The 21,882-nt window shown below is 49.8% G+C and overlaps 1 protein-coding gene across 1 annotated transcript; it reads right to left on the reverse strand.

The window, feature by feature from the left end:
- Positions 1-319: 319 nt before the first annotated feature.
- On the reverse strand, positions 320-16,275 carry MIIP (migration and invasion inhibitory protein). Its single transcript, XM_073584992.1, has 10 exons — positions 16,136-16,275; positions 15,724-15,876; positions 4,282-4,653; positions 3,421-3,520; positions 3,059-3,170; positions 2,655-2,713; positions 2,444-2,570; positions 1,815-1,911; positions 1,361-1,477; positions 320-1,272 (listed from the first exon to the last, which is right to left on the reverse strand). The coding sequence occupies exons 2-10, from the start codon at positions 15,838-15,840 to the stop codon at positions 1,186-1,188; spliced, it is 1,188 nt and encodes a 395-aa protein (XP_073441093.1). The 5' UTR covers positions 15,841-15,876; positions 16,136-16,275; the 3' UTR covers positions 320-1,185.
- Positions 16,276-21,882: the final 5,607 nt, after the last annotated feature.

The raw sequence follows: 21,882 nt of genomic DNA on the forward strand, positions 1-21,882 counted from the left end.
TTTCCAGCAGCGGCGCTCTCAATTCCTGCTGTAGATTTTAAGCCGTTCCAATTTGGAGCGGTGAAATCTGCGATGACGTCCGCGTGCTGCAGGTGTGGACTTTCCGACAGATTCTCCATGCGAATATCTTGCAGTAAAATAAATGGAAACTTTGTGACAGAATTTCGGATTGCTGCTGAAAAACGAAAGTGCCGTCAGTCAGACGCTGGTGAGGAAGTTGATCACCGAGAGCAGTGACCGTGACATACGTCTGTCCACACGGAAACAAATAAGCTTGTTTCACTTGACTTTTCTGAAAATATTTTTGTGAAAGCGCTGGCACTTTTGTACATTTTTTTTAATTTAAAGATATAAAAACTCTCACAATCAAATATCGAAATGTAACATTCACCACAAAGTGTAGAAAACACAGAGATGTAGATTAACAGTCATATCAGGTAGTGCCTAATGAAGCCGCAGTACCAGACACAACCTGCTGACAGGGGTGGAGCTGTTTTTTTTTCACGTGGTCATGTTTTTCTAACTCCAGACTTTCCTTTGGAAGAAGATGTGCAATGTAGGAGACCGTGGTGAGATTGACCTTCAGGACCTGTTAGTGTGTGGTGGCGAGACGCGGAATCATCAGTATAACATCATATAGACTAAGGCTAAACAAAAGCATGGCGCAGATCAGTTAACAGCTTCCCCTATAACTCTTCATCATTTTCAAGATCTCTGCTTGCAGTTCATGAATGGAAAGGTTCTCGACGACGCTGGTGCAGACCTGAACCTTGTCCATTTGTATGCGGCGCAGACATGAGTGAAGTAGTTCAGCAGCACAGGCCGCACTCCTGTCAGTTTGTAACAATGTGTCAGTGACGCCGCGCTGTATGGACCTATAACAGGCGATCAGCTATGAGGTCAGGGTGACATATTTTACCTCTAGAACATTCCACAGCTCTGAAATATATAACAAGAGACAAGTCTTTGTTTGATCACTGACAGCAAGCAGAGATCTTTAAGAGAAATAAAAGGGAGTCAAATTCATTAAAGGAGCGAGCGCCTAATTGGACGTTTCTTCATGTATGTATATTAAAAAGCTTCGGAACTTTGGAGAAAGAATAATGAGGGATATTGGGAATATAATATTGTCGATATCAGAGACACTGGGGGGTCCTGAAGAATCTGCTCTTGTTAGCTTTCCCGTTACTTCTTGTGATGGAAGGCGATGGACCTGGACAAGTTCAGCAGATTGTCAGACGTCGCCCGCGCAGCAAAATAAGAAGCTGCCTCCTGGAGATTGAGGAATAAGAGGAATCAGCAGCAATCACATGACTTGCGCCCCCTAGTGTGCAGGGAGATCAGTGGCGCATTCTCTTACCGCACTAGCAGTTGTGGGTGCAGTGACCATTTTTGGCTCCGTTGAGGTCCTCAGATCCAGACTGGTGACTTTCAGGTTGCAGGACGGCACGGCGTTCTCCCATCCAGCTAAACAATGCTAAAAGAGAGAAAACATATTGTAAAAGGCACCGGACTGGATCGCAAGCTGCTGCTGCACTACAATTGACTGGGATGATTTAGCGAATCCTGCTTTGAGCAGGGGGTTGGACCAGATGGCCCAGGAGGTCCCTTCCAACTCTACGATTCTATGATTCTAATTCACAGCAAGAGCCTGACAGCGAATGCTGGGAGACGTTGTCCCGTAAGTTACAGGGGCGGTAAACTGGCAGAGGAGAATGGAGCCTTAAAATAACCTATAGAATGCACCCCAAAGAAATGGCAGCATCTGATTAATTTTGGAAATGTATAAAGTCCATAGGACAGAGGCGACTTACTGACGGCAAGGCGAGGCTGTCCGTAGGGTCGAAGCTTTTTCTCCTGTGGGCTCGGTACTTGTAAGGTGGGAGCAGGGTGCTCCGGGGGATGCTCACCCTATAAGGCAACCTCAGCATTGATAACAGAACATGAGAAGTATGGCGCCAGCACAGTCACTTAAAGGGGCAGTGCACCAATAAACCTGGTTATCTGTGAGGGTCCATCTCCTGGGAGACCACCTCATCCCATTATAATAAAGGATGGACAATACATTCCTTTGAGTTTTCTTATTGCTTCCATGCATTTAATATACAAATTAAAACAATCTTTATTAGAAATCCTTCACTATTTTCGGTATACAGCTGCTATGCAGAACTATATGGCTCCATAACTACAGACTAACAACAAGCCCGGCAGGCAGTCCCTTTATCTGTCCAACATTTCTCACCAAATTTAAAGTATGGATCATGTCACAAATAAGTTTGTAAAGAACCTGTAACCACAAAACGGCAGATTTGTGTTTTTATTACTCAATTACTTCATTTTGTATTTAAAAGGCAATGAAAAAAAAGTTGTAAAAGTCTTCACTCCCCTTAATCTGCAGCCATCCCGTAGCTTCTTGTGCTGGGTGAGTGGAACGTTCACCTACCGGATGTATGCGGGCTCCTCTATTGAGGCGAGGCTTCTACCCCTGCGCTTCTTACATACAGGACATGCAGGTTCTGCACCCACCGGGGAGGTAAATAATCGCTGGTTCACTCGGTAACAGTATACACCTGAAACACAGAAACAGAAAAGCAGCTGTGACCAGAGCAGCCTCCATGTCCAGCAACCTAATAGCTGTAAAAAACCCTCCTTACACTGATGAGTGTCCAGCGAGAGGTCCAGATCTTCTACTGATGAGTCCTGGGCCCCTGATCTGAAGACGAACACAAAAGTGGCTTAAACATAGTAGAGAATTGCTCAAAACGTAATTCCCCAATATAGACATTTTATCACATGAGCAATTTATTTTACAAGTGGGAGTGAATGGATAATAGGAGTCAAAAGCCAGATAGTGATAATAATGGGTTTGCATCCCCCAAGTAAGGAGGACGAGTATATACACAAGAAAACTGCTTACAAGGCTATTGCAGAACACATTGCATTTCTTGTCTTAACTGCAGTACCACTTCTTACCATTACTTTGGGGACATACTTGCCATTGACAGCAATGCAACAGCGCCCCCATCTGTAAATGCCCAATTCACCAAAATTGACTCACTCAGTAAAACAGTCGTGTGCGCACTCATCGCGATTGATGCGCCGGAATTCACTGATCTCTGCGAAAAACTGGTCAGATTTATTGGTGATGGGAGACTTCACTTCCAAAAGTCCTGGAGAAGAGAGGGTTAATGGCAGGGCTATGTAGGACAGGATTAACCCCTAGATTTTCTTTGGCATAGTGGACCATAGGTGCCACGCCTGCCCATAGGATGTGTCTGGTACTGCAGCTCTGTACCACTGCAGTGAATGGAGACAGGGTGCAGTACCAGACATAACCTGCAAGCAGGAGTGGCGCTTTTTTTTCCCCATAGATCCCCTATAACAGGAGGTGGCACTGGCTCTGTCCACACACACACTGACCCGCTATCCAGTCGTATCCCAGCAGCGGGCGAGCTGGCCATCGCGGCTCCAGGGGACGGGATTCGCTGTCGCACAGGAAGGTGACGCGTCCCGCATCTCTCTGCAAGACGAAGCGACAGTGACCTTCTCATACAGTCAGGGGGGGATCGCAGAGCGGGCGCTCGGGACCTGTCATTTCTCGGAAGGAAAATCTTAGTCAGTCAGTTTGCAGAATGAGTGCGAGACCCCAGAATGAGTCACGTCGGCCCCCTTCTGCCTGCAAATCACTCAATACAACTAAGGAGATTTCAGCCGTAAAGCTGCAGTGCGGCAGCACAGACACACGCAGGACGGCGCTGGGATTTAAAGGCACGAGGACAGATTTACCAGATGTATAGCTCTGCATGAGGGATTAAAGCGGCGCTCCGCCAAACCAGCTCATGTTACCTGCTCACATCTCTGGGGAAAGAAAGGGTTAACAGACTATCGCCTTCATAAGCCTGAAACCGGGATATTGTCTCCTTAAACAGGAAAACCTCTAGAGCTGAAATCAGATCAGAAAGTCGGCATCTTTTAAAGGGCTGAAAAGTCAATCAGCGAGGAGCCGGTGAGTCATGTGACGTCTGCCATCAGGCAGGTTGTCTGACAACTACTGTAGGAACCAGTACAGGACCCAGTTGTCAGGCAGCGTTCACCTTTATCATTGCAGGATCTGGATCCCAGGAAAGTAGGGTGACAAACATTGCTTCACCTGCAAGCTGGCCACATTGGTTTTCAGGCAGGATTATTGGGGTCTCTCGAGTGAAATCATAAATTCCTACAGTTTAGCCCCCTCTATCGGCAGACCGGGGTCCGTCCATTTGTGATAAGCACAGTCATTACCTTGGAGCTCCGGGTTGGTGTAATGAGAATAGATTTTGGGGTCCTCTGTTCTTTGCTCCTCAGGTTTCCGTCATCCTCTAACCGGTCGATATACTGAGCAGGAAAATCCCTTGTGACCCCCGAAGTGTCAGATTTGGGGTCAATCATTGTGGAGTTCAGGATACTGATGCGTTTCACTGGAGAATTCACCCTAATACCGTCCAGAGCTGAGCGTCCCCCGAGTCCGGGCCCCCCGTGTGAATGAGGCCCTCTAGCATTGGGGGTCTTGGGGGTACACAAGGCTTTCCTGGCAGCGGAGGATGAACCTCGCGAGGTCTGCAGAGCTGGATCATGATCGCGCCAAGATCCGGCCAGTGTTGTAGGATTACAGCTCTGCATGAAGAAAGATGCAAGAAGTAAAAGAATCCAAAACACAACAGTGCAATAACAGCAGCATAGTGCAGCTGCTGCTCTCAGGTATCAGCCCCCGCAGCTGACAGTAATGTAAACTGCTTTTCTCAATGTGTAGCAGAACCCCACAATCACACTCTGTAGGGACATGGCCAGGGTGTAATTCACAGGAACAGCCTATAACATACCTTCAGAGAAGCATTCACCATTCTGACAGTTGCTATTAGATCTAATGGGGCATGGAAACCCAATTACTGGATGCAAAGATCCCAGCAGACATCTACTAGCAACATTCTTACACCATAAGCAAAAATGAGGGAAGGAGGGCAGAGAAAGCATCTCATAAGCACACAGTGACTGCACCAGGAGAATAGTGAGTGCAGCTCTGGAGTATAACACAGAATGTAACTCAGTATCAGTAATGTATGTACACAGTGACTGCACCAGGAGAATAGTGAGTGCAGCTCTGGAGTATAACACAGAATGTAAATCAGGATCAGTAATGTAATGTATGTACACAGTGACTGCACCAGCAGAATAGTGAGTGCAGCTCTGGAGTATAATACAGGATGCAACTCAGGAGCAGTAATGTAATGTATGTACATAGTGACTGCACCAGGAGAATAGCGAGTGCAGCTCTGGAGTATAATACAGGAGGTGACTCAGGATCAGTAAAGTAATGTACACAGTGACTGCATCAGCAGAATAGTGAGTGCAGCTCTGGACACACCCTGGAAGAGGAGGAGCGTCGCAGCTGAGCGTCTGCAGGCTGGGGTTTTGCTAAGCTCCTGGGAAGGGAGGTTTTTTTTCCTGCAAGGACTTTCCATCTGCCCCCTTCCCAGGAAAGAGGACTCTCCCTGGGACTGAGCGCCGGGGCTGTGCCCCTGGCTCCCACCCTCCGGCAAGCCAGCTGGGGGTGGGGGGCCTCATCCACCACCAGGAGGCCCAAGGCACAGCCAGCCAGTCCCAGGGATGGGGAAAAAGCGGACCCCAGGGGGCCGCAAGGCTCCAGGGTCCGGGACCCCTGAAGTGAAGGCTGTGGCGGGCCCTTCCCCCGGAGGTGCAGCAGCCGGCAGAGGTGAGGCGGGGCCCCCCCTTAACATCTGGGGCTCCAAGGTTGCGGAAGAGCCAGCTACCACCTACGCCTCCCGCATTCATGCCCACCTCTCCGAGTACGAGGAGGCCGGCAAGCATCTCAGGAGACTCCGGGGGGAGTTGGAGGGAGCCCGGGTCATCAGTAAAAACAGGCTCCCTGCCTCAAAGAGAGCGGAGGTCACCGCCACGGTCAAGCGGCTGAAAGGGGAGATTCGGGCCCTGGAGGACCGGCGAAGTACCATCATGGCCAGCAGCGGCCCCTTCCAGGAGAAGCTGCAGAACGAGGACCGGTTCAGGGCCATGGCCGGTGGGTCTCCTGGGGGGTCAGGAGTCCCCATCCAGGTGGAGGAAAGCGAGGAGGAGGAAGAACAAGATGGCACCCACACCACATCCGGGCCACCTCCACCTGAAGACCTGGCGGACACCAGCGTGAGTCAGGTAACATGCAGCGGGATAGCCCCCCCGAGCAGGTGGCCCTCCCGCTGGACTCCAGTAACGCGGAGGAAAGCGGGAGCGAGGGGGAGGATGGAGGGAGCGGGAGTAGTTCTGAGGGGGGCTGCCTCATCCTTAAACAAGTACGGCAGACTGAATCCCCAGCACGGTTTGGCACGCTGTTGTTTGGGTATGAGGTCTGCCAGGAGGATGAGGCAACCGGGAGGAGGAGAAACAGGAGGCGCAGGCGTAAGGCCTCTGAAGGCGTGGAGGAACAACTGGTTTTTGCTCCTCTTCCCGGGGCCCCTCTGTCCCGCTGTGTGGAACCCGCTACCCACCCCGGCTTGGGCCCTGTGGTGGGTCCGCAGCGAGGGAGCGGGGAGAGAGATGACTGTTGTGACCTGACTGTTGCATCTGGTGACAGTTCAGACCAGGGCAGTGACATGGAGGTCGGTGCTGGTTGTGGTGTTGGTGGTGGTGTCCAGGCTCAGCCCTCAGTGGCAGGGGGGGCTGGCCTGGCACCAGGTAAAGTTGGTACAGCCAGGGCCGCACCTCCGGCGGCGAGTGCTGGGGCTTCTGGACCCCCCACGTATGGATCCGCTAAGTCTGGATCGCTAGTGGGGGTCCAGAAGCCTAGGAAGGGCGAACAGAACATCAAGCAGCAGCTGAGGCGGTGCAAAGTGCTGGTCGCTCCCATGTCGGCGCCTGTGGTGAGAGCGGGGTCTCCGGCACGTCGACCCAAAAAGGGGTCCGTGCAGGGGGCTCCGCCACCGCTGGGCGACAAGGGGGAGTGGCCGGCCTTGCCTGTCTCAAGTGGTGGGCATAGGGTGGCGGCGGTGGTCCGTGAGGGGGGCGTGGCCTCCCCGAGTGTTGCCCGGCCTGCAAAGGCTGTGGCGTGCGGGGGGGCATGTCCTCCTCGGCCGTCGTCCCACCCGCTGCGTCTGCGTCGCCCGGGGGGGGCGTGGCCTCGCAAGGGGTCGCTGCTCTGCCCGTGGTGGCTGTGACTGGCGGGGGGCGTGGCCTCAGCGGTCGCGGCTCCGCCCGCTGTGCTCGCGTCACCCGGGGGCGTGGCCTCGCAGGGGGCCGTGGCTCTGCCTGGGGTGGCTGCGACCGGCGGGGGGGCGTGGCCACTGCGGGCCCGCTGCCCTCTGTCCCACCCACCCTTCCAAGTAATGATGTGCTGCCCCCAAAAGCTGGCGGGGAGTTGTCGGGGTCCCCGGCCCACCTACCTTCATCTGAGGGTGCGGGGACTCTGGCGCTCCCTGGCAAGCCGGCGGCGGGGTGAAGAAAAGTGCAGGGCAGGGAGCGGTGCCAGTGGCCGTCCCTGCCCAGAGCAAGGAAAACTCAGGAAAAGAAAAAAAAAAATGGAGCTGAAACCAGGAGGGCAGAGTGCATGATGTCATCAGCACTGAGGCATTTAAAGGGGCAGCGGCGCTCCTGGACAGGAGCTGGAGTAGCTCCCAGCAAGAGAGCTCAGGGCCCCCAGCAGGCAAAGAGAGGAACTACACTGGCTCGGGAAATGTAAAAAATGTAAATAATGTTGCTATGTTCACCAATTGTGCGAGTGAGAGTGAGTACGAAAGTGGAGTGGACATATTTGAGGAGATGTTTGCTGAAGTGAATGGTGATATGAATGACATGGATGAGGGAGTGAGTGCTACTGTGAATGCAAATAATAAAAGAGTGAATGGGAGAGTGAGTGGGAGGACGAATGAGGGTGCTGGCACAAGTGGTGGTAGTGGTGGGAGGGCTGGCCCGTCTGCCCCCCTGGCCGCAAGACCCCAACATAGTTATGCGGGGGCCGCGGCTGGGGGTCGGGGTGGTCTCCTCGCCTCCGGGCTCCAGGGACGGCGCTTTGCACCACCGTTTCCTGGAGGCCCTCAAAAAAGGAGAAAGGTCGATAGTGGTAGAGGGGAGGACAGTGGACTTGTCTTTCTGGATAGAGAGACACGGCCTTGCTGCCTTCCAAAACCAAAGGGAGGGAGGGACTGTTTGGTCTCTCCCCACAGCCGGGCAGGGGCCGCAAAGGAGGAATGTGGTCCGTCTTAGGTGGGGGGGCAGTGAAGCTTGTCCACCTAGGAGCAAGGTGGTGGAGCTCCTCCTTAAGATGGGCTTCGGGGCGAATGACGTCTTTGCCCTGATACATCCTTCGGCGTCCCGCTTCTTCGACGTCAGCTTTGTGCGGCCAGAAGGGCTTGAGCTCTTCTGGTCTAACTATGAGCTGGTGCGGGAAGAGCCCGGATGGCGAGACTTCGTTGCGCAAGCGGTGTCTCGCCAAAATTCCGTCAAGCGAGTGACCGTGGTCACTTGTAACGAGTCACTTGCTGGCGTGGACATTATGACGTGGCTTTCCCGTTACGGGGAAGTCACCGAGGTCCCCAAAAAGAACAGGGACGAGTTCGGCATCTGGTCGGGGGGCTGGACCTTCATGGTTAAACTGAAGGTTTCCGGCGGCACGGTCACCGACATCCCTTCCCCACATCCCTTCCTCGGCGTTCCTGGGAAGGGACAGGATCCTGGTCTTCTACCAGGGGCAACCGAAGGTCTGCCACAAGTGCGGCGACCCCACTCACTTCAGCGCTAGCTGCAAGGTACAGAAATGTGCCTTGTGTGGTGGGGTAGGTCATCTGGCCACCTCGTGTAAAGACATTCGGTGTCACTTGTGTGGTGACCTAGGTCACCCTCTCAGCCGCTGCCCTCGCTCCTTTTCTAATGCCGCTGCAGGCCCGGTGGGAGGAGTCCGTGAGGGAGAAACCTCTGGCGGCGCTCCTGCAGCTGTGGCAGGTGGTGGCGGAGGGGAAGGGGCTGAGGGACCAGTGAGGAAGGGCAATGCCAAGGTGAGGGGCCCCGCGTATGTGCGGAGGCAAGAAAAACGCCATGGGGGTGGGGGGCAGGTGAAGTCTCGGGCAACCGGGTCGATGCCTGCTCCTCCCTCCAGGCCCGTGGCAAAAGCCTCTGAGGTCCTGAGGGAGAGTGTGGTGAGAGAGGAGATCAGGAGGATGGAGAGGGAGGATAAAGCGGCTGACTCGGACGGGTCCTCACAGTATGAAAGTGTTGATGAGGAGGTCCAGGAGCAGCCTACAGCAGCGGGTGGCAAAAGTAAACGTGCCAATCGTAACAAATCGGGGGGGAAGAAGGCTGGCAAGCCTTCAAAATCTCCCCCGCCCCCGACCACCAGGGTGCGCACGGAAGGGCCCGCTGACCCCCCTCTGATTGATCTCTCCAACCGGTTCAGCGTCCTCGGAGGCTCGGATGATGGGCCGCAAGACGAGGATGCTGGGTCGGGGGTACCACCGGAGGGTCCTTCGGGGGATGGTGGGGTCCGTCCCTCAGGGTGCAGTGTTCCTCCTGGGGGGGGGGGGGGGACAGACCTGGAACCCGGGGGCGAGGACACCGGGGGGGGTGGGATGGACACAACGGGAGCTTCCCTGAAAAGGAAGGTGTCCGACCCCTCCCCAGGTGGAGGTGATAGCAGTGGTAAGAAGTTGGCCATCCAACTTGATCACCCATGATGGCGGAACTCGCCCCGTTGACGCTGGCATCTATTAATGTTGCCAGCATAAAGTCAGATGCGGCTCGCTTCACGGCCTTTGATTTTTTCTCCCGGATTGAGGCAGAAATGTTATTCTTGCAAGAGACCAGACTAACAGACATGGGGGCCATCTATAAAGCACGGAGGGAGTGGAGGTGCGGGCCCTCATACTGGTCTCTTGCGGCCGAGCCGTATAGCGGGGTGGCAGTCCTTTTTAAGACTGCAGCTGTTGAATGCCGACGGGTTACTGAGTTGGAAATGGGGAGGTGCCTGATCCTAGATGTCTTCATGAGGGGACAAGAGCTCCGGCTCATCAACATCTACGGCCCGCAGTCCAAGTGGGACCGCAAATGTCTCTTCCTGAGGATCAAGCCCTTTCTTTTCACGAGCCGGCAGGTGGTCTTCGGTGGGGACTTCAACACCATTACGAGGTCCCGTGACTGGGGGGGGGGGGGGTCCCGGAGATCGCCTGGCTTATGATAGCGTCGCGTTGAATAGCATAGCCAGAGAAGCTCGCCTGGTGGATGTCCACATCCGGCACACCCCAGGTCACGGAGGTTTCACCTACCATAGGGGTAGCTGTAGGTCTAGAATAGACAGTTTTTTTTTTGAAGGAGGACGCCATCTTTTCTGCTGTGTCCGCCGTTGAGGTGGAGTTCTCCGATCACTGTCTAATTTTCTTTTCTCTGAATGTTGCAGAGACTCATCGGATGGGAAGAGGGCTGTGGAAGCTCAATTCGTCAATGCTGGAAGAAGCGGAGGTGAGACAATCCTTCGAGGATTTTCTTCAGAGCCAGGTACCGCTGTTGGATCTCTGTAGTAGTAAGTCAGAGTGGTGGGAGATCTTCAAAAAGCGGGTGGCGGGGTTCTTCCGTCAGCTCTCGAGCCTCAGGAGTCTGAACAGGCACCGCTTGTACCAGGCCCTGGGGAGGAAACTCGAGCAGCTTGTCTCGACTGGAGGTGACCGTGAGGAAATCTCCAGAGTGAAATCTTTGCTCAAGAGGTGTCAGTATGATAGACACACATCTTTAGTTTTTGAGAGGGACTTCGGGAAGTACCGCTCGCCCGACCCTTACAGAAACTGTAAGATGTCAGTGAATTGTAAGATGGTGACAGGACTGATCGACAGTACGGGGTCCCTGAACAGATCCAAATCAGGGATCCTGGAGGTGGTCAGATCCTTCTACTCACACCTCTTGGAAAAGAAGGATCTGGATCGGGACAGGATGTCGGCTTTCCTGGCTGAAACCGTCCCTGAGCCAGGGGGTGATCCCTCTCGGTGTTTTGGCAGAGAAAATCAGGGAAGAGGAAGTGAGACTGGCCATTGATGGGCTTCGGCCCAAGAAATCGCCAGGTCCGGATGGCTTAACATCCGAGTTCTATAAGACTTTTAGGGACTCCTTGGTCCCCCTCTTGACAGGGGTATTTAATGAGTGTCTCTCCTCGGGCACTCTTCCCGACTCAATGAGGAAGTCAGCCCTCATTATTCTGTCAAAGGGTAAGGATCCATCCCGTATCGAGAATTGGCGTCCCATTGCGCTTCTCGATACGGACCGGAAGGTTCTGGCCAAGGTGCTGTTTAATCGGCTGGTGAAGTTTGCACCCCGGCTCCTTTCAGGGGCCCAGCATTGCTCTGTTCCAGGCCGCAGTACTTTTAGTGCTGTGCTCGGTGTCCGAGAGGCAGTGGAGCAGGGTAGGGCAGGTCACTGGAAGGGGTACCTGCTGTCATTAGATCAAGCGAAAGCCTTTGACCGGGTCAACCACGAGTACCTCTGGTCTGTCCTTTTGAGGTATGGTCTGCCTGGGAGGTTTGTAAAATGGTTAGAGGTCTTGTACCAAGGGGCTGAGACTTTTCCGCTGGTGAACGGTTGGTCAGGTCGCCCTTTTGAGGTGGGTTCTGGGGTCCGTCAGGGCTGTCCGCTGAGCCCGCTTTTATATGTGTTCGCGATCGATCCCTTCCTAAGGAGGGTAGATCGTGGACCGTTGGCGGGAGTCGGGATGGACCAGGCGGGCTCTGGGTCCTCTCTCAGGGTGGTGGCGTATGCCGATGATGTTTCCCTTTTCGTGTCCTCGAGAGGGGAGGCGGATTGGGTCATGTCGGAGGTAGTGCGCTACTCGGAGGCATCCGGGTCCATGATCAACCGGGATAAGTGTGAAAGTCTCTGGCTGGGAGGAGGAGATCCCAGGTTTGGTCTCCCGGGCACCCTTCCAGGGCCCCAGGCCACCGCCAAAATTCTAGGCATCGAATTTGGCCCCGGGGATTACCCCCAGCAAAATTGGGAGGGCAGACTTAAGATCGCCGCCTAAAAGGTGGACGGACCAATGGAAGGGTTGGTCTTTAACCCTGAGGGAAAGGGTTGCCCTGGCTAAAGGCTTTCTGCTACCTTTATTAATATACCTGGGCAGTGTGTGCATCTTGCCGGAACCTCTCTGGACACGGGTCTATAGCCTGTTCTTCCAATTGTTATGGGGGAATAGGCTTAACCTAATCAAGAGGGAGGTTACATACCGTACGAGGAGACTAGGCGGGTTGGGTATGGTCAACCCGGTGGTGTTTCTAGTAAACACCTTTCTTAAGACTAACATCTCCAACCTCTGGCTAGAGAGGGCTCCTCCGTGGGTAGTCTCCTGCAAGGTTTGGCTTTGGCCTTTCTTCCAGGAATGGGAGACAGGAGGGCAGGTGAAGGACCTACGCACACCTCATGGGCATCTCCCGGCTTACGCTACCCCGGTTCTGAAGGTGATCCGCCGGTGGGGTCTGGGAATGTGGGAAATCAGGACCATGTCGAGGCAATGCCTTGACAGGAGGGTCCTGTTGACCCATTTCCAGAAGCCCCTGGCCCTTAAGGATTGCCAAGGCCGGGATCTGGAGGTCGGGCTGGGGCTTTTAAATTCTAAGCGGATCCCCATGAAGTTTTGGGACTTGACCTGGCGTTGCTTCCACGGGAGGCTGTATGTAAAGGATAACTTGAAGTGCAGGAAATCCGAAGATCGGGGTTGTCCCCGTGAGGAGTGTGGCGACGTGCTGGAAAGCATGGATCACTTCCTGCTTCAGTGTCCCTTTAATGCAGAGGTGTACAACAGGGTGGGTGCTTCCATACGCTGGCCGCGGCTGGCGTCCCTCTCCTACGCTGAGTGGGCCTATGGAGCATTCAGATCCCTGGGTGGTCGGGACCCGTGCACTTTATTCCTAGTCAGTGTAGTGGTTAGGTTCTACACTTGGAATGCACGGTGCCTAGTTTCGACCCGGAAAAAAACCCTCCCAAGGGATGAGGTGGTAGGAAACATCTTGGGTGACCTGGTGAAGGTCTGTTCTTTGGAGTTCGAAAGGTTGGGTGTGAGGAAGGCCTCTTGGCTTTGGAGAGGCCTCTCCTTTTAAAAACGCACTCAAGGGAGAGCTAGCTCCGTGTGAATGAGGGTAGGGATAGCATAAGTTTCACTGGGTGTGTTAGGGACAGAAGTAGGGGCAGATAGGGACAGGGAGGGACAGGCACTGAGGGACAGATAGAGAGTTAGTTATGATAAGTTAGGTAGAGTAGGGACAGGAAGGGACAGATAGGGACAGTTTCTTTAGGGACAGAAGCAGGGACAGTCTTAGTTGTTGAGGGACAAGGTGAATGAGTTAGTGAGGGACAGGGCCTCGAGAACTCCTTTTCCTGGTGGTGGGCTAAAGCATGCCACTCTAGTCTTTTGTTTTGGAAACATAGAGCATTGATGGATATTGGGCTTGCAGGCACTGAACTTGGGCCTGTAAGAAAAGTTTTGAAGGGTATGGTGTATTTAGTAATGATGAATAAGGATGTTATGACATTATATTTAATTGGTGTATTATGTGTTATATTGTATTGTATGTTATTATGTGTATGTGTTATTATTTTCTTTTAGTTAGAGGGCATGGGAGGGTATAGTGAGGTTGGGAGGGGGGTGAATGGGGGAGGTGAGAGTGGAAAAAATCAAAGGACCCCAAGTCAAAGGGAAGTGGCAAGTGGAGATGGACCATGGAGGAAAAGGGCATGCTGGAGCACATCGGAGGCAAATGGTGGAGGGTTTTTTTCTTGAGGGGCATAAAACTTTCGTGCTCCTCAAGTAGATGTGATAAGGCCACGAACTTTTATGGACCTTGTGGAGTGATAGGCCATGGACGTATATGGACCTGTGGTGAGGAAAAAAGGTGGGGGGGGGGGAAATTAAAAAAATATATAATAAAAAAAAAAAAAAAAAAAAAAAAGAAGGATAGGGGTGTTAAGCTCGGTGGGGGGTTTTCTTGCCAAGTTAATGGCTAAAGTTATTTTTGAGGCAGTATGGGCCGGAAGTATTTTTGTTATTTGTATATGGGTATGGGTGGGAAGCGTGAAAGGGTATGCATGAGGATGAATGGATTATATCTGGGTTTTTATTTTTAAATTGTATAGTGTTGGTGGAGAGATCCTGCTGGGGGCCTTCCAAGCTGGAAAGCTTGAGGACCACAAAGGACATTGCAAGTTTTGCACAGGCGTTGTATGTTTCTGTATGGTTTTGTCTTGGTTTTTAGTTCTGGAATGTTGTTTTTGTCTGTCTAATGTATTATGTATTGTGTTTTGATATTTTTATAATAAAAAGAGCTACAGGATGTAACTCAGGATCTGTAATGTAATGTATATACACAGTGACTGCACCAGCAGAATAGTGAGTGCAGCTCTGGGGTATAATACAGGATGTAACTCAGGATCTGTAATGTATATACACAGTGACTGCACCAGCAGAATAGTGAGTGCAGCTCTGGAGTATAATACAGGATGTAACTCAGGATCAGTAATGTAATGTATGTACACAGTCACTGCACCAGCAGAATAGTGAGTGCAGCTCTGGAGTATAATACAGGATGTAACTCAGAATCAGTAATGTAATGTATGTACACAGTGACTGCACCAGCAGAATAGTGAGTGCAGCTCTGGAGTATAATACAGAATGTAACTCAGGATCAGTAATGTAATGTATGTACACAGTGACTGCACCAGCAGAATAGTGAGTGCAGCTCTGGAGTATAATACAGAATGTAACTCAGGATCAGTAATGTAATGTACACAGTGACTGCACCAGCAGAATAGTGAGTGCAGCTCTGGAGTATAATACAGAATGTAACTCAGGATCAGTAATGTAATGTATGTACACAGTCACTGCACCAGCAGAATAGTGAGTGCAGCTCTGGAGTATAATACAGAATGTAACTCAGGATCAGTAATGTAATGTATGTACACAGTGACTGCACCAGCAGAATAGTGAGTGCAGCTCTGGAGTATAATACAGAATGTAACTCAGGATCAGTAATGTAATGTACACAGTGACTGCACCAGCAGAATAGTGAGTGCAGCTCTGGAGTATAATACAGGATGTAACTCAGGATCAGTAATGTTATGTATGTACACAGTGACTGCACCAGCAAAATAGTGAGTGCAGCTCTGGGGTATAACACAGGATGTAACTCAGGATCAGTAATGTTATGTATGTACACAGTGACTGCACCAGCAAAATAGTGAGTGCAGCTCTGGGGTATAATACAGGATGTAACTCAGGATCAGTAATGTATGTACACAGTGACTGCACCAGCAGAATAGGGAGTGCAGCTCTGGGGTATAATACAGGATGTAACTCAGGATCAGTAATGTAATGTATGTACACAGTGACTGCACCAGCAGAATAGTGAGTGCAGCTCTGGAGTATAATACAGGATGTAACTCAGGATCAGTAATGTTATGTATGTACACAGTGACTGTACCAGCATAATAGGGAGTGCAGCTCTGGGGTATAATACAGGATGTAACTCAGGATCAGTAATGTAATGTATGTACACAGTGACTGCACCAGCAGAATAGTGAGTGCAGCTCTGGAGTATAATACAGGATGTAACTCAGGATCAGTAATGTATGTACACAGTGACTGCACCAGCAGAATAGTGAGTGCAGCTCTGGAGTATGTAATGTGATGCTGACAATATGTGAGGGTATAACGCTCACCGTGACGTTGCAGTAAGTGAATAGCTGCTGCTTCTTCAGCTCCTCCCGGTTGACATTCAGCTTCTGCAGTAGAGACTTATTCAGACTCCGCAGCTCGTCCAGGCGCTCAGAGGACATTTCTGTTATTTCTAATCAGTATCTGGACGTCTCCATCTATAAACCACAGGAAGTCATCACGTCACCATCACTGAGTAATGTTGGGAGTTGTAGTTCACCAATACATATGCCATCAGCTTCCCCTGCCATAACGGACACCGACTAGAACACTTAGAAGTGCCTGCAGAGGATCCTGGGACAACACATATGTAACGCGCTGATTCCAGATACAGAGGCCCTATAATTAGTACCCAGCAGGCACCGCGCTTGGAGTAGACACGTGTCCCCAAGCTCACTACATGGGACACAGACGGACCTGTCTCCCGGGACCTCACACGTCCTCCTCCCGCCGCACAATCCCACTATCTCAGGGGTCGGGGAACTCCGGTATGCGGCTATCAGCCTCTGCTCGCAGTCATCCAGTGCCCCCTGCAGGTTATGCAACGTAATCCAGCGATTCTTAAAGTGTCAACGTTCGAATCTGAGTCTGCTGATACAGAGCGCGCTGTGGAGGAATTGCCACTTTAAAAGAAATTCGACCACTTCTCACGTGACCTCTGTTGAAACCGCTGATTGGTCATATTAAACCCGCTCCTGTTCCCGCGTTACGTGAAGACAACTCTTCATCAGTGACCATGGAAACCGACTCAGCTGTCAATCATTGGATCCTGTGAGTATAGAACGCAGCAGTGCTGGAAACAGCGCGACAGCAAGAGCAGCAGCGACACCGACCCTCCGTAATCATTGCCTAGAATCCAATAATAGTGATGTAATGTGTTATACTCCAGAGCTGCTACTCCAGAGCTGCACTCACTATTCTGCTGGTGCAGTCACTGTGTACATACATTACATTACTGATCCTGAGCCACATCCTGTATTACACTCCAGAGCTGCACTCCCTATTATGCTGGTACAGTCACTGTGTACATACATAACATTACTGATCCTGAGTTACATCCTGTATTATACCCCAGAGATACACTCACTATTATGCTGGTACAGTCACTGTGTACATACATTACATTACTGATCCTGAGTTACATCCTGTATTATACCACAGAGATGCACTCACTATTATGCAGGTACAGTCACTGTGTACATACATTACATTACTGACCCTGAGTTACATTCTGTTTTATACTCCAGAGCTGCACTCACTATTCTGCTGGTGCAGTCACTGTGTACATACATTACATTACTGATCCTGAGTTACATCCTGTATTATACCCCAGAGCTGCACTCCCTATTATGCAGGTACAGTCACTGTGTACATACATAACATTACTGATCCTGAGTTACATCCAGTATTATACTCCATAGCTGCACTCACTATTCTGCTGGTGCAGTCACTGTGTGCATACATTACATTACTGATCCTGAGTTACCTCCTGTATTATACTCCAGAGCTGCACTCACTATTCTGCTGGTGCAGTCACTGTGTATATACATTACATTACTGATCCTGAGTTACATCCTGTATTATACCCCAGAGCTGCACTCCCTATTATGCTGGTACAGTCACTGTGTACATACATAACATTACTGATCCTGAGTTACCTCCTGTATTATACTCCAGAGCTGCACTCACTATTCTGCTGGTGCAGTCACTGTGTACATACATTACATTACTGATCCCGAGTTACATCCTGTATTATACCCCAGAGCTGCACTCCCTATTATGCTGGTACAGTCACTGTGTACATACATAACATTACTGATCCTGAGTTACATCCAGTATTATACTCCATAGCTGCACTCACTATTCTGCTGGTGCAGTCACTGTGTGCATACATTACATTACTGATCCTGAGTTACCTCCTGTATTATACTCCAGAGCTGCACTCACTATTCTGCTGGTGCAGTCACTGTGTACATACATTACATTACTGATCCCGAGTTACATCCTGTATTATACCCCAGAGCTGCACTCCCTATTATGCTGGTACAGTCACTGTGTACATACATAACATTACTGATCCTGAGTTACATCCTGTATTATACTCCAGAGCTGCACTCACTATTATACTGGTACAGTCACTGTGTACATACATAACATTACTGATCCTGAGTTACATCCAGTATTATACTCCAGAGCTGCACTCACTGTTCTGCTGGTGCAGTCACTGTGTACATACATTACTGATCCTGAGTTACATCCAGTATTATACTCCAGAGCTGCACTCACTATTCTGCTGGTGCAGTCACTGTGAAATACATTACTGATCCTGAGTTACATCCTGTATTATACTCCAGAGCTGCACTCACTATTCTGCTGGTGCAGTCACTGTGTACATACATTACTGATCCTGAGTTACATCCTGTATTATACTCCAGAGCTGCACTCACTATTCTGCTGGTGGAGTCACTGTGTTCATACATTACATTACTGATCCTGAGTTACATCCTGTATTATACCCCAGAGCTGCACTCCCTATTCTGCTGGTGCAGTCACTGTGTACATACATAACATTACTGATCCTGAGTTACATCCAGTATTATACTCCATAGCTGCACTCACTATTCTGCTGGTGCAGTCACTGTGTGCATACATACATTACATCACTGATCCTGAGTTACCTCCTGTATTATACTCCAGAGCTGCACTCACTATTCTGCTGGTGCAGTCACTGTGTACATACATTACATTACTGATCCCGAGTTACATCCTGTATTATACCCCAGAGCTGCACTCCCTATTATGCTGGTACAGTCACTGTGTACATACATAACATTACTGATCCTGAGTTACATCCTGTATTATACCCCAGAGCTGCACTCCCTATTATGCTGGTACAGTCACTGTGTACATACATAACATTACTGATCCTTAGTTACATCCAGTATTATACTCCATAGCTGCACTCACTATTCTGCTGGTGCAGTCACTGTGTGCATACATTACATTACTGATCCTGAGTTACCTCCTGTATTATACTCCAGAGCTGCACTCACTATTCTGCTGGTGCAGTCCCTGTGTACATACATTACTGATCCTGAGTTACATCCTGTATTATACTCCAGAGCTGCACTCACTATTCTGCTGGTGCAGTCACTGTGTACATACATTACTGACCCTGAATTACATCCTGTATTATACTCGAGAGCTGCACTCTCTATTCTGCTGGTGCAGTCACTGTGTACATACATTACATTACTGATCCTGAGTTACATCCTGTATTATACTCCAGAGCTGCACTCACTATTCTGCTGGTGCAGTCACTGTGTACATACATTACATTACTGATCCTGAGTCACATCTTATATTATACCCCAGAGCTGCACTCACTATTCTGCTGGTGCAGTCACTGTGTACATACATTACATTACTGATCCTGAGTTACATCCTGTATTATACGCCAGAGCTGCACTCACTATTCTGCTGGTGCAGTCACTGTGTACATACATTACATTACTGATCCTGAGTTAAATTCTGTATTATACTCCAGAGCTGCACTCACTATTCTGCTGGTGCAGTCACTGTGTACATACATTACATTACTGATCCTGAGTTACATTCTGTATTATACTCCAGAGCTGCACTCACTATTCTGCTGGTGCAGTCGCTGTGTACATACATTACATTACTGATCCTGAGTTACATCCTGCATTATACGCCAGAGCTGCACTCACTATTCTGCTGGTACAGTCACTGTGTACATACAGTACATTACTGATCCTGAGTTAAATCCTGTATTATACTCCAGAGCTGCACTCACTATTCTGCTGGTGCAGTCACTGTGTACATACATTACATTACTGATCCTGAGTTACATCCTGTATTATACTCCAGAGCTGCACTCACTATTCTGCTGGTGCAGTCACTGTGTACATACATTACATTACTGATCCTGAGTTACATCCTGTATTATACCCCAGAGCTGCACTCACTATTCTGCTGGTGCAGTCACTGTGTACATACATTACATTACTGATCCTGAGTTACATCCTGTATTATACTCCAGAGCTGCACTCACTATTCTGCTGGTGCAGTCACTGTGTACATACATTACATTACTGATCCTGAGTCACATCTTATATTATACCCCAGAGCTGCACTCACTATTCTGCTGGTGCAGTCACTGTGTACATACATTACATTACTGATCCTGAGTTACATTCTGTATTATACTCCAGAGCTGCACTCACTATTCTGCTGGTGCAGTCGCTGTGTACATACATTACATTACTGATCCTGAGTTACATCCTGCATTATACGCCAGAGCTGCACTCACTATTCTGCTGGTACAGTCACTGTGTACATACAGTACATTACTGATCCTGAGTTAAATCCTGTATTATACTCCAGAGCTGCACTCACTATTCTGCTGGTGCAGTCACTGTGTACATACATTACATTACTGATCCTGAGTTACATCCTGTATTATACTCCAGAGCTGCACTCACTATTCTGCTGGTGCAGTCACTGTGTACATACATTACATTACTGATCCTGAGTTACATCCTGTATTATACTCCAGAGCTGCACTCACTATTCTGCTGGTGCAGTCACTGTGTACATATATTACATCAAGGGCGGACACTAACAGTTTGGGCCCCCTTCCTTTTATGGCGACAAAGATAATATATGTAGATATACACTGTGTGCAGAATTATTAGGCAAATGAGTATTTTGATCACATCATCCTTTTTATACATGTTGTCCTACTGCAAGCTGTATAGGCTTGAAAGCCAACTGCCAATTATGTAAATCAGGTGATTTGCATCTCTGTAATGAGGAGGGGTGTGGTCTAATGACATCAACACCAAGGTGTGCTTACTTATTAGGCAACTTCCTTTCCTTTGGCAAAATGGGTCAGAAGAGAGATTTGACGGACTCTGAAAAGTCAAAAATTGTGAGATGTCTTGCAGAGGGATGCAGCAGTTATGAAATTGCCAAACTTTTGAAGCGTGATCACTAGTGTTGAGCATTCCGATACCGCAAGTATCGGGTATCGGCCGATATTAGCTGTATCGTAATTCCGATACTTAGTTCCGATACTTTTTTCATATCGAATACCGGAATCGGAAGTTCCCATAATGCTAGGAGCCCGCTCGATTTGATTCAGCCAATGACAATCCTCAGAAGTGTGGGCACATCCTGTTAGGCATGTAGGCATGTTAACTACTGGCATGGCTGTGATTGGCTGCTGAAATGATGTCATGATGCACTATAAAAACCGCTGCAGCCGCCATTTCTGGTCACTCTGCTGTGAATTCAGTTAGGGACAGGCTGCTGTTGAAGACTGTGAGGGACAGTTAGAAATAGCGATCATCAAAAATATCTATTGCTCTACCCAGGCTACATAATCCACCACTGTAGCTTGCTTTTCCCTAGCAGCGCTGTTTTCACAGCTGTCTGCAAGGGCTGTGTGAGTGCAGACCCACGCTGTGTAGTGTGTCCTGCAGGCACGTCTGCTTGTAGGCCGCCCAGCGTGTGTCTCTGCCTCATACACATTTTTCTTTTATTGCTGCTTTTTTTTTCTCCTGTATAGTGTGCTTCCATACGTATCCATATTCGTTGGTTGCAAACACTAAAGGAGTGGACAGCGGAGCCTTTCAGCAGCCTTTCAGTGCTATAGCCCATTTCTCTGCACTGTTTTTGGCTGTCTGATAGGTCTCTCTGTGTGTGAGTGCAGCTCACGTTGCAGTGTGTTCTACAGCCACCGCTGGTTGTAGTCTGCTCAGCGTGCGTCACTGCCTCATACATAGTCCTTTTTTTGCAGCTAATTTAGCCAGATTTTTGCTCCTATATTAGTGTGCTTCCAACCGCATCCATTGTTATTGGTTGGTTGCAAACACTATATAGGATTAGATAGAGGAGCCTTTTTGCTGGCTTGTGCCCTTCAGGGCCAGCCAGACTAGTATCACCCTATTTTTTGGAGCCTCATCAATTGCATTGTAGGTTAGCTTCCTGCATTGTAATCGCTCCAAAAAGTTTGTGATACTATAGCTTTCAAACTTTGGTCACATCCTTTTCTTCCCCCCCCCCCCAAAAAACAAGGAAATAAAGTTCACCAAACACTCCACTTTACAGTTGTGTAGGCCATATTAGATCATATTAAA

The sequence above is a fragment of the Dendrobates tinctorius genome, unplaced genomic scaffold (assembly GCF_039654945.1).
Source record: "Dendrobates tinctorius isolate UK_male_01 unplaced genomic scaffold, ASM3965494v1 ptg000086l, whole genome shotgun sequence".
NCBI lineage: Eukaryota > Metazoa > Chordata > Amphibia > Anura > Dendrobatidae > Dendrobates > Dendrobates tinctorius.